Source organism: Triturus cristatus, chromosome 5_2 (assembly GCF_964204655.1).
Source record: "Triturus cristatus chromosome 5_2, aTriCri1.1, whole genome shotgun sequence".
In the NCBI taxonomy this organism is placed as follows: Eukaryota; Metazoa; Chordata; class Amphibia; order Caudata; family Salamandridae; genus Triturus; species Triturus cristatus.
The window spans coordinates 1,074,131,401-1,074,145,224 of NC_140588.1; the positions used below are offsets into that span (position 1 = coordinate 1,074,131,401).

The following is a 13,824-nucleotide window of genomic DNA, read 5'->3' on the forward strand; positions in this document are numbered from 1 at the left end:
AGTTGTTTGAGTACTTGACTAGAAAGCTTTTCGGCAGGTGGGTGTCTTTGTGAGCAGCATAGACAGCCACCATGATGTCTCTGTCTATCCTCGTACTTGAATGAGTAATTGCAGCAACTGCAGCAGTGCAAACGTTTGCAGCTTCATCAGCTGTTGAATTGCCTGCAACGTGTAAGCCAGCACGTTGATGACTCAATGTGTGTTTTACATAAGTCTGTCGCAAGCATTCGTTCAGCTTTGCCACATGTTCCCAAAGCATATTGTGCTTTATTGTACAACCCTTTGAATATCTGAATCCATTCTGGCTCAAATAGTGTAGATATTTTTTATAAGACTGGACATAGTAGTATGAATCACACACGATAAGTGTGCGGAATTCAGGATCTGTATTCTCCAGTGCCCAAATTTGAGCCATCAATTGTGCTAAATGCGCCTTGCAGTCACCAAGTGATTACATGTAATGTTTTTCAGGTTGGAATTCTGAATTGTGCATGCAACCTTTCACAAATGCGCATGCCACTGCGTACTGGTGCTTTCTCCCTATGGCAGGCTGGGAAGAACCATCAGTATATGTGATGTAATCATACCGTTCTAGAAGCGTTATTTCACTAGGTAGAGGATTTTTTTGTTCGTACTCCAGAAAAGTTTTTTGTTTATAGCAGCGGCGTAACGTAGGTATACTCTGATGCCCCCTCGATGATACAGTTCATCAAGTTTGCTGTGCTCACAAGTGTGTGTAAGTGTTTTGAGGCTACCATGTTAAGAAACGTGAAATATTTATGTGTTCCTGACTCCAATGTACTGGAAAAGTCTGGATGTATTAAGTCGTAAAAAAGTTTAACCCATTCTGCGTAATCTGGAATGTATGTTCTGCCAAAATGTATGAATCCCAGTATGGATTATAGTCTTTTCAATGTAGTAGGAGGTTGAAGTAGCGCGCATTGATCTAAGAAGTGTGTCTCAAGGGTTTTGCCTTCACTTGACAACTCATATCTCAGAAAAGGGACACCGAGATAGGCAATGTTTTATATTTTTTAAATTAAATTTGTAGCCCATTTGTGCAAACCCCAGAATTATGTGATCTACTCTCGACAAGTGTTCCAAGAGGTCATCATCCGTCGGATATATCTCATAGGACAATGCCTGGTCATCAAAATTTAGTAGTACCTCTGTTACTCTGGCTGAAAACAGCCCGGGCTATTCTTATCCCCTTGTGACAATCAACAGAATTGCTTTTGTGAGCCTAGCGCCAAGAAGGCGGTCAGATATCTGCTTCCAGGTGCTATATTTTGACAGAAAAATTCATTCAAGATATCTAGTGTTGTTCTGTATTTTTTCCGCACTATGTTATTCATTAGTGCAGCACTGTATGCAGTTCGTACTGCAAATGTGCAGGTAGCTGTGTTCAAGTATCTGTAGCCTAATGCTAGACCATATAAATAATCGGGTTTCATCACAGGAAACAAGGGATTATTCATTGCTGAGGTGCAACTTCCTATTACACCTTGGTATTCAAGTTGTTGGAGGATTTCCCTAACTTGTTTTTCAGATTCATGCTTAATAGGATATTGTCTTTGAAGTTGTGGGGTTGTCCTCAGTGATATTTCATGGTAAAGGGAAAAATCATCTCATTCCACATTGTTGCGGCATAACGCAGGAGTCAGCGATACCTTGTTAGGAACCCCCATCACGCAGTCCACAGAGTGCCCTGCATTGTTTGTCAACACCCATATGGTGGGAATATCAATCATATTGCAGTGTTCCTACAATAAGTACTTTGACCAAAGTTTGTTTTTTCTTTAATGTATTTGCTTTTGCCAATGTTTATTCTTTTTGTATGGACCTTGCCAATGCTTGTTAGATATCTGAGGATCCGGGGGCACAGGTGCAGCTGCTAACACGTGAGCAGTATCTGTACTGAAACATGGATTGAACACCCCCGGCAACGCCCAGGGTCTTGGCTCGATCTGCAGACACCTGTTGCTTGGCTTTCTGTTTCCTGCCACAGGAATTCCTGGAGCCTTGCGTCAGCTGAGCCTCCGCTGAAGAGAAGGATTCCATCTGTTCAGGAACCACGTGACCTCTACCAGCAGAAATTCTCCCTGTCTTTGAGCCGGCTCAGGACTGAGATAAGGACATTGCAGAACTCTTTTAAAAGCGCTTCAGAGCTAAGAGTTCTATTGAAGCTTTGCATGTAGTTTTTTGTTATTGTAAATGATTGTGAGTGCTATTTAAGTGAAGAACTTTGCTTTAACATTAGTGGTGTTTCTTTTGAATGCAATTTCGAAAACTGCCTGATACTGTTGAACTGTGCTTTTACATTAATGGTGTTATTTTTTAATGCAACTTGGAAACTGCCTGATATTGTTGCACATGTGTTTGATTATGAAAAGGGCAACAATTCTTCCTGGTATTTTTGAGGCTTTCGGATGCTTGATACACACGTTTTCATGCCGTGTTTGGAAAACAACTCTCCTTGTATTTTTAAGTTGACTGATTTTGGTTGTACACTTCTTTGGCAGTAGTAAGGGGACGTTTGATAACATTGTAAAGCGCCAAGGACTATATGTAAAGTGCGCCTTTTCTGATATTGTTGTGCGCAATTGCGTTTTAGTGCGCCATTCTTAAGTTGCTGGATATTTTGGGCATTATTTTAAGGCACAGTTGCTTAGTGTGTTTTAAATCAGGCTTGGATTCAACTCTGGAAATATATTTGGAAACGTCTTTGGAAAAGTCTTATGCACAATCAGGTGAGATCATAAGGTAATACAAATGAACAAATATACTATGTGAATTCATAACATAGAATACACAGTCTAATACAAATTCCTGTTTTATGTTTATAGAAACCTGTATATACATTTCTTAATGCTTATTGAGAGACAAACTGTTTGAAGCGCCATCACGCCTAAAAGGTAATCATAAGTAGTAGAAGACGTAATGTTAGTATTGCTTGTAGTCTAAAAAGTTTTTAGGGCGTTCTGTGCTTATCTAACTTAGTGTATTTTAGGAAAAATTACGAGTGCCTCACCGTGTCGAATTCCAGAACCTGGCTGGCCCAGACGGCACACCCTCTTCTTGGCAAAGCGCGAAGAGTAACAGTCTCTCTTTCTTGTTCCTCAGCCCAAATCCCCTTCCCTCTTTGGGCACCTGCCAGGGCTTCTGTTTTTGGTCAGTAGCACTGAGAGGTGTTCAGGGGGGTTGAGGAACTGTCACCGTCCCTGCAGACGGACCTGGTTTTCAGGTGAGTGGCTGGACTCACATATAAAATAAAGCCAAGCCACAAAAACTAAGTCTGCCTGGGCGATGGACGTCACCACAGAAGAAAACACCATGACAGTACAAGACTTTTCTAGAATAGTGTTAAGTTTACAGCAGGAAGTCACCTCATTAAAACAAGAAAACCACACGCTACACTGCGAGTTGCAACGATATAAGCCATGAGAAAACCCTTGGGATAACACCTCGGTCAAAACCAAACCAGTGGTTCAACAACCGCGCTTTACATTCACCCCATTAGCTACAGAGGGAGCAGGGGCGTTCCAACCTGTAAATGTCAACGTCACCACTCGTACTCCAGTTCCATTGGCTCCCCCTGAACGGTTCTTTGGAGACCAGACAAAGTTTAGCATTTTTATGAATCAATGGCAGTTACATTTCCTCTGTAAACCTGTAGCTTTTCCTGATGACGCCTCAAACGTGGCTTTTGTCCTAACCTATCTAGGTGGTACGGCCGCCACGTGGTCAATATCATTGGTAGAAAGGGCTGACCCGATTTTGCATAACTTTCGCCGTTTTAAGGAAACAATGCAAAAGCTTTTTGCACGGCACCAATTTATACAGGCAAGCGACAATGAGCTGCTGAACCTGCATCAGGGCAATAAGGATTTATTGTCTTATATTACGTCCTTTAATAGGCTAATTGCGGAGACACAATGGCCAGAGGAGAAAAGAACATCACTTTTTTATTGTGGCCTTCGAGATGACTTAAAAGATGTTTTGGCGCAAATCGTTGACTTGCCATCCGATTGTGTTGAATTTAATGACTTAGTGGTCCGGTTGGATCATAGTCTGGGAGAAAGGAAGAGTGAAAAGACTTAATGCTTATTAAGAGACAAACTGTTTGAAGCGCAATCACGCCTAAAAGGTAATCATAAGTAGTAGAAGACGTAATGTTAGTATTGCTTGTAGTCTAAAGAGTTTTTAGGGCGTTCTGTGCTTATCTAACTCTGTGAATAACAGAACCTGGCTGGCCCAGACGGCACACCCTCTTCTTGCAAAGCGCCAAGAGTAGCAGTCTTCCTTTCTTGTCTCTCATCCCAAATCCCCTTCCCTCTTTGGGCACCTGCCAGGGCTTCTGTTTTTGGTCAGTAGCACTGAGAGGTGTTCAGGGGGGGTTGAGGAACTGTCATCGCCCCTGCAGACGGACCTGGTTTTCAGGTGAGTGGCTGGACTCACATATAACATACCTCCCATTCCTTGGCGTATGAATGTTTAACTGATTCTGGAACGAGGTCGGAAAAGGCTGGTAAAATTACAGTTTCTCCGTTTGGGCAATGCATTACGAAATCAGGTGGCCGATCCTTTTCAGCCATGAGAATATCGTAACTGTGCGTTAAGTCCTCCCAAAAAAGAACATTAATGTTTCTAGGTGTGTCCCCCTCCAATTGAAGTTGTATTTCGTATAAACGATGTGGGATACTTACCCTAGTATTCAGTATTTCCACCGTTATATACTCACTCATCGCTCCCCATCCCAGACAATCCATCAGGTTCTGGCAAACTATCGTAACTTCTGCTGCGCTGTCCAGCATGGTCACTGCCCATTTCCCGCTCAGAAGCAGTGTCCTCAATACCCGGGGCATGCCTGACCTTAAGTCACCTGGTGGCTACCTTCTTCTTTTTGAATTGATGCTTGGAAGATTTTGGTTTGTCTGCCTCTTTAATGATGTAGTCTGACAAGATTTGTGAGTCTTTCACGTGCTCCTCCCATCTTAACTTTGACTGCCCACCTCTCTCCAAGCACTTTTCGGATGACTTCTGAAAAGGAACGAGACGAACGTGTATCAGTAACCTCATACCCATCAGGTGGTCTAATGTTATAACGGTTACGCAGGTTATAGCGATTTTCAATGGTTTTCTGTATAGAAGACCCACCCCGTGATTTTAGTTTTTCTTTGTTTTTTCTTATTGTCCCACTTCTTCTTTGTAGACTAGTCGGTGAATGCTACGAGTTATCCTTTTCCGAATTATTCTTTAATTGTAATTTACAAGGTCTGACTCCCAAATTATCTCTCCCAGTGGAGTGCAGATCACGTATACTGCCACCAAGTGAACGAGAATGTCCGAGAAACGCCCATCCGCGTATGAAAGTATGTGGATACTTTCATACGCGGATGGGCGTTTCGCTGGTCATTGCTTTCCAGCATCAGAGCATAGCGTTATGTGATAGGTAGCAGCATATGTTTCTGCACTGCTGTATTTCATAAAATACACATCCTAAACCTTTTACCTTGGTGCTTTATTCATTCCATGAGGAAAGCCTTGATAAAGTCTTTGAAAAGACGAAACACGTGTTGGCAAAAAAGTGCTGAGACTATTTATTGAAAGAATTTGTCGTGGACTCAAATGAAAGAAAAGAATAAAGAATCACAGTCCTACACTTGAACTGGATGGTGTCAGACTTATGTTTTTCTGAAATCCTGTCAATTGTTCTTGTTCAAAAAGGAAAAAAAGTTATGGGAATACTGTACCCCATATCGTCTTGATACTAAATCTCTATACTTTTAGAGGTTCATGTAACTATCTTAGGTGTGCCACAGTAACCCTAATATTCTGTTTGCAAGTTATTACTCAGAGAATTTCAGTTTTCTGTGTTATTAGAGCAGTTTGGTGGTATGCTCTTTTAGGGTGGGGCACCCGTTGTTTTATACTGTTTCACGCTATAAATGAATGTTAACCTGATGCTAAACTGAAAGTGCGGATATTTCCCATGTGGAACACCGCCACCTTTGTTTTTCACATGTCCCAAGTTGCCTGCAATCTGTGGAGTTCAGTGGCATAAAAATATGGGACAGGACAGGAAAAAAATCTCTGGAAGGGCAGTACAGCTTTTCAAAGACTTTCCAGCAATAGAAAACAAGCATTGGCAAAGCCAATAGGTCTCGCCTTTGGGACCTTATAAGTGTTTAGCCATGTAGCACACTATCCTGAGTGCTGTGCCGCCAGGGATTGAAGAGCTATATAATTACTACAGACTGGGTTATGCAGCCTGATTTAGGAATGCATGCTTGCCTCAGGAAACATTTGTGGGCATATTCCACACCTTTTTAATGCACAGACAGAAAGACAAGTGCCTTGATGCAAGTCAACAGCACTATAACATTTCAGCACCATGTAAAGGAGGTTCTCATTGTCTAAAGTGCCTATTGCAGCTAACTAGGAAGGAAGATTTACTATTATGATTGGGTCTCTGAAAACTTTAAGTGCTCCGGATCCCGACTCATAAATGCGAAGAACCAGTAATTAAAATAGAATCCTCAACATCTCACTCATGAGTTTACCCACAACAAGGATCTTGTGACTAAGTTAAAGATTTGATATGGTCTGTCTTGTGCCCTCATCCCTGGTACAGACAATGCTGCTTACAAGGAAGTTTGTTACCATCACAAACAAACAAAGTGAACATCACCTAACAGATACATCAGCCAAAGCAAGCTACTTACCAATATCCTATAAGAACTAGCAAAGCCAATAGATCTGGTATTAGCCTGCCATCCTTTCGGCTTTGTGAATGCTTATTTTGGGGTATTTTTTCTAAAACCTTATTGTTGAGGAGCTGTCCTGATCAATACAAAAAAATAACACTGGCTAAAAAATATTTTCTTGCTCTCAAAGAAGACACATTGCCAATAACTAGTCCTTGGCGCGGAAAGGACAGATGGGTGGGTCGGTCTGCTCCTTGCAAAATAGTTGAAGGCTGTCCCTTACAATTAAATTAGTCTATGGCTGAAGTGGGATGAGCCAGTGCATCAGGTTGTGAACTGTAACTGTATTTATATAGCGCTTACTGTAATGGGCAAAAGAAAAATGTGAATAACAACAACAGATCAGTGGATGAAAAGGGCCAAATGAAAGCCCTCACAGGTATACATAATTTTAGTATTTTTAAAAGGTCCTGGATAACATTGTAAAAATGGGGAAAGGGTCACAGCAACCCAGAGTGTATATGATTACACCCACTCCTCGATAGCGATCTAAAGCGTTTACAGGAATCATTGACACCAGGATAAGACAACTCTTGTTATAGTCATATAAAGTCACCCCTTACCCAAAACTCAGAAAGGCGCCTCTCAGGAAGAGATGCTGCTGAGCCCACAAGCACCCCTCTGCTACAAGAACAAGTCTCACTCACAAAAACACATTAAGACATTCAAGACTATTAAAAAGGCCTCTGTTGTGCATAACCCATCAGTTTAGTATTTGTGTAAAGCACTGGCCAGATTTTGAGTCCGGATCCAATGGTTTGTAGAAAAGTTAGGGACTGATCCAGTTTGCCACGTGCTAAGCTGCAGATCACTGCTTCAGAGTCAGACCTTGAGCCGCGTCATACAAGTCCCATACATACATGTACATCCAGTGAATGTTGCTACCAAAAGCGCAAAGCACAAGTTATCACAGTTAAGGCCAAAGTCTAAAAGAGAATGCCTTTGAAAGTATGCGCGCCTACATTATATCTATCATTTGCTAAAGAGAGCAGTGACAATACTGAGCAATGGTGGAACAATATGTGTTGTTCCTTTATGTTTCCACAGTTATTGCCAATAGAAACAGGTCATCACTTCGTGATAAGGAAGAACTAACAGAAAATGACCCGTAGCACCTATAAAACGAATCATACTACGTTATCCTATACACCTATCTACAGAGTCTCTACAAGGTCTGTGAAGCCGCCGGACTGCGGTCTTTGTATTAGCCAGTGCTATGTTTAATACGACAGTCAGCACGGAGAGACAGAGGACGCTGGGCGAGACGGTTTCGCTCAAACAGTTGCTTTGAAGTCCCCGCTGCAGCGAGATCAGCGAAATAAATGGGATTTGAGCGGGGCCTTCATGCTGATGGATTGGATTACAGCAAAACAGAGGTGCAGTAGAGCTAGTAACAGCTCCATGTTAGGAAGCCATCATATATCCAGTTCGGGACCTCTCTATACAAAACAGGGATCTCTGGAGTATTCTTCTAATTGTTTCAGATGAAGTAAAGACCAAGTCCGATTCGTAAAATTAGAAGGCGGCAGTAAACATAGGGTGCCCTCCTGACATGGCGCGAAATGAAATGAAATGAAATGAAAAAGGATTTCTAAAGCGCATGGCTGCCCTCGAGCGTCCCAGCGCTAAACAATACACAAAGCCACTACCCCAGGACACCAAGAGGAACCTACAGAGGGAAAAGGTAAGTCTTCAATCCTTTACGGAATTTTGCCAAATTTGGTTCTTTACGCAGGGCCAGCGGTAAAGCATTCCATAATTGACCCGCATTAATGGAAAACCGGCGGCCATCCGTTTTCACCTTTTTTGCCCTGGGTATCACTACCAAGTTCCCATCATCAGAGCGAAGGGCTCGCGCAGGTTTATAGGAGCAGACCAAATCTCTTAGAATGGAGGGAAAGAGCAGCTTTTGATTTGAACAGCCAAGTAGCAGATACCAGTGTAAGGGGCTTAGACCGCTTTGACGTCATATCCCAAGAACCTGAAACTCGGTTTCTCGGACTGAGGTCATGGCCTTGGCATACACCTGTGCACATACGGTGCCACATCTGCAGAACGCCGCAGGGAAGACTCCAACGTGTGCAGATGAAAGCGCGACCCCGGCATTACCTCTTTTACAACACTGACCCTGGGCTCAGCTTTCTGGCCTGGTTACTTTCAGCAGCTTTCCACCGAGGGCCTGGGGTAATATACTAGACTATGTGTCCACTTGGACAATTCGTGGTATGTGTCTGTGTATGAGAGTGAAAGGACGGGGGTGTGTGCGAGATTGGGTATGTGTAAAAGAGGGGGTGCATGTATGAGTGGGATGTGTGAGACTGAGAGTGAGAGGGGCCAGACTGTGTATGAGACTGCGTGTTTATGAGAGAGGGGGCTTGCGTCTGGGAGAGGCTGTGTGTGTGAGAGAAAGGTGCGTGTGAGCGTATAAGCACGAGAAATTGGTTTTGGGTCTGTGTGAGAAACAGTGCCCAGGTGATGGAGAGGTGTGCATGTATAAGAGAGTATGTGCGAGCGAGAGTGTGTTCATAGTTGTGTATATGCGGTGCGTTTGAGCAGTGCTTGTGAGATACTGCACTGTCACCTAATTTAATTAATGCACAGTGTGATCCTGTGCAAAGCTTCTTGGACGTCTCGTTTACCGCGTGTCCAGGCTCCTTTTGGGCGTTGAGATGAGGCAGTCGTAGTGTGAGCGCTTTAATCACACTAGATTGATAGACGCAAAGAGTGGCAATTGTTCGAGCCTTGTGTTTTGACTTAGGGTATGTATGCCCCCAGTTGCTGCGCAATCGCACGTTTGCTGGTAACAAGTATTTGAGTTTAGAATGTGCCCTCTGCTGTTAAACATTCCTTTTTTCGAAGTCAGCCCAAGCGCCCTTTCTTCCATTAAGAGTTTGGCTTTATGACCTGAGCTTAGAAGCAGACCCAGCCACCCTCTCCCTTCAAAGGGATGCGCCCGAGAGTCCTCTGCCCGGTTTATGGCGCTTTGTAACATCTCCAGAGAGCCCCTTTCATGTTCCCCGCTCGGGTTTCCTTCAGATCTCGGAGGTGCCGCGGACGAAGTCTCGAGGAGTGAACATGAGCAGCGCAGCCTGTCTGTTAAGTGGACCTTTGAACTTGTTGCAATTAAAATAAAAAAAATCAAGCGCAAGTGAGACGCTCTGAAAATTCTTCTGAACGTGCGCGCGAAGCAGCAGCTGTTTGCTCTTTTTGGAAGCACATACTCGTGCTTGTGGCGCGCCCCTGCGCTCTCCCGCAAGGTGTATGCCGCCACAAGCACGAGTATGTGCTTCGAAAAAGAGCAGAGCGACGGCTAAAGGTCCTCCTATGCAGCGCATGCGCGCTGCGTAGGCGAGACCTAAAAGCTTTTTAAAAACGGTGTTACCGTGGCTCCGAGATACAGTCACCACATGCAACTCAGGAAACCATTGGTTGTGCCTTGAATAAAACATAAATAATAATAAATAAAAGTCTTTTGTTAATATAATTTGATATAAAACCCACCTATGCCTTTTAACATAATTCTTACATTTGGGGTTAGTTTCGATGCTACTGGTGAGATCGCCAGCACAAACATTAAGACAACTGTCAAAAAACTGTTCGATGTAGGAAAATAAAGAATTAACAGCAAGCTACTGATTGTCCGTTTCCAATTATTCTTACCAGAATCTGCCTTCTTATGGTTGCTTCTGTCGGCTCAGCTCCCTCGCACTTGCACAGCAGCTTACAGGCAACATGGCGCACTGCAAAACAAACAGCCCATGCTCACTTAAGTGCTGCACAGTTTGTGCGTGAGCTCCTAGTCAGCTGAGCCATACTTCAGTACTGGTGGACCACTGAAAGGTTCTAACAGTAGACATACAGAACCGTTACTGTGCCTATAGGGGCTAGCTAACTTGGACAGTGGCATGCGCATCAACAGAATTTGACTGAGCAAGGGAGCCCTCTTAGCTTTGGAGGTTTCAGGAGCTCGGTGGAGGTCGTCACTCACTTGGTACTGCACCTCACCTCTTCATCTTCACCATTCTCTCTTTACTCCATCTCTACCTATCTCTAAATCTTCATGAACCTCCTGCTCATTATTTCAACTATCTTTACGTGACCAACACCATGTCTCTCACCTCTCTCTCAATGCAGTTCTCTCCTCCAGATTCTCTATCTCTGTCATCTCGCCCATTCCCAGCATTTACCTCCCTTTAATCTGTCTCTTCATCTTACCTTTCTCTGTACCTCATTTCTTTCTCCCCACCTCCTTCTCTATTTCAACTTACCCTCTCCACCTTATCCCTAATTCTTTAGCTCTCACTGTACCGTACAATTCTAAGTCACCTGCTCCACCTCATTTTCACTCTCACCCCTTTCTCTGCTACATGTTTCTTTCCTTCATCGCTTTTCTCTCTCCACCTCATCTATTTCTGCCTTTCAGAACCCCTCTCTGACTCTCTCTATGCCTCACTTCTCTCTTGACCTGACCTCTCTTTCCTACCCCTTTTTTAGGTCGAGCTAGGCAGCGCATGCGCTGCCTCTTCGAGACCTGCTGTAATGACTCAGTGGGTTTCCAGTGAGGTTATTTTTTGCTTGCATTTTCACTCGGAAATTCGGCATTCTGAGTTGTTAAAGGCATCCATTTGTCATGCCGCGAGAGCAGCGAGCAGCAAGTAATTACAATCTCACTACACAAGTTAGGTTTATAGCCCTGTTTTTGGAACTTCTTTTCTTATTCTTTCATTTAAGAACGCATTGAAACGATACTTTGTGTTGGCTGACATTGAAACAATAGTTTTTTTTGTTCTTTTGTTTGAGAACACATTGAAATGAGAGATTGTGTTGGCTGAAAAAGAAAACAAGTTACTTACCTGTAACTGTAGTTCTCCAGTATTGGAAGCTTTCATAGATTCACATGCTTGAATCATCCCCCGTCGTTGAGATGGGAGTCGTACATCAAAAAAGCAATGCTTAAATCAATAAAAAACAGTAAAAAGGCCTAAGTCCATTTCATTTTTGTAACCCATAACTCTCGTTATGTAAAAGAGACCAAAAATAATTCTTGAACCAATCAGGACCCTTCACCTTCTAGAATACTCCTGAGAGAACCTTAGACCTTCAGATTTTCCGAGCACTTGTGCCCAAGATAACCCTGTATAAAATCCAAAGTGAGCCTCTCAGGGGAGGAGGGCGGGTCGCATGTGAATCTATGAAAGCTTCCAATACTGGAGGACTGTAGTTACAGGTAAGTTACTTGTTTTCTTACTCCAGTACTGGAACTTTCATAGATTCACATGCTTGAATCAGAGTAGCTAGCAGTTTTTAGCACATTTTATTCTGCATCTACATGCACGCATGCAAGAGCGTGCTTTAAATTGTCAGTCTGTAGGGAAGAATAGATTTAACTGAAAAACAAAATCCATAGCCCCACAACTGATACATACTCCATGCTTAACATCTATAATTGTAAACACCATAGAGAATAAACACTTCTTTGGGAAACCACCATATTATAAACCTCTACACAATGAGAAATGCATCTAAAATAAAATGCACACCTTCTTACAGTATAAGGGAAGGAGGGATGAAGGAGAGAGCTCACCACCACTGAAAAGGTTCCTCAGCACCGCCTGTCACACTGCCACATCATTGTTAGCGGCTGCATCTAAGCAGTAATGGCTGGTTAAGGTGTGTGTACTCTTCCAGGTAGCAGCCCTGCATATATCCTGTATAGGTACTCCAGCAAACAACGCAGTGGATGTAGATACTGCTCTTGTTGAATAAGCACGTACCCGTGCTCCCAGAGGCTTCCCCGCTGCTTTAAGGCAGTACTGGATTGCACTCGAGATCCATCGAGCAATTCCCCCTTTGGAAAAAGGATAGTCCTTTCTGGGCGCGTTGAAGGAGACAAACAGCTGTGATGACTTGTGAAAACCTTTTGTTCTTTGTAGGTAAAAATTTAGACAACGCTGGATATCCAGCGAATGAAGAGACCTTTCCGCTGCCGTAGTCGGTTGAGGGAAGAACCTCTTGAGGATAAGAGGTTCATTCAAGTGAAAGTCTGATGGTACTTTGGGTATAAACCTTGGATTAGTACGAAGGACTATTCGATCCTCTTTAAACTGCAGAAACGGTTCCTGTATGGTCAGTGCCTGAATCTCCCCAACTCTCCTGGCCGATGTCAGTGCCAGAAGAAGAACCACCTTCCAAGAAAGGAACTTAAGGTACGTCCTATGAAAGGGCTCAAAGGGATGTTTCATGAGCTGTGATAATACTATATTAAGCTGCCAGAGAGGTGGCGGAGGCTTAACCCGAAGAAAAGTACAAAATAATCCTTTCATGAACTGTTTTATGACTTTTTCTGACCATAACGATGGTCCTGAGGACGTCCTACTAAAACGTGATATAGCAGCCAGATGGGCTTTTATTGACGCGTGTGCTAATCCAGATTTTGCTAATAGTTGAATGTAAGGAAGAATCTCATGAGACGCGGATCTTAGAGGATGAACATTAGAATCCTGGCACCATAAACAGAAGCTTCTCCATTTCATCCTGTACGTCTTATTTGTACTTTGTGCTCGGGTATTTAAGAGAATATTCCTGCATTCAGATGGAAGTTCTAGATGTTGAAATTCACAGTGTTCAGGAGCCATGCTGCTAAACGTACTGACTTGGGATCTGGATGTAGCAACATCGACAGGAGAGATGGAATGGGTTGAAGGAGAATCGGTTGTGTCTCCGAAAGAAGGAGAAGCTCCGTGAACCAATGTTGCCTGGGCCACCATGGGGCTATCAGGATCATCCTGCACTGCTCTCTCATAATCTTCATGAGTAGTCGTGGTAGAAAGTGAATCGTCGTAAAGGCGTAGGCAAAGACGCCTGACCATGCCATCAAAAATGCATTCCCCTAGGATCCCAGCAGGTGGCGCCAACTTTCAAAGAAACAGCCTTTGTTGTTCTAAGCTGCGCAAAGAGATCTACTGTTGATTTGCCCCATCTTAGAAAGATGCTGTCGAGGGTTCCTTGATGGATCTCCCACTTGTGGCAGGTTGACTTGAGTCTGCTTAATTTTTCT

The 13,824-nt window shown here is 43.4% G+C and overlaps 1 protein-coding gene across 2 annotated transcripts in view; it reads right to left on the reverse strand.

Moving 5' to 3' along the window:
• Window positions 1-13,824, reverse strand: part of LOC146829692 (serine protease 23-like) — a 1,412,546-nt gene that overhangs the window by 545,437 nt on the left and 853,285 nt on the right. For both annotated transcript variants that reach the window (XM_085608396.1, XM_085608399.1), the window contains exon 7: window positions 10,428-10,507. In XM_085608396.1, the coding sequence (XP_085464522.1) occupies window positions 10,428-10,507 (80 nt within the window). The remainder of the gene's footprint in view (window positions 1-10,427; window positions 10,508-13,824) is intronic.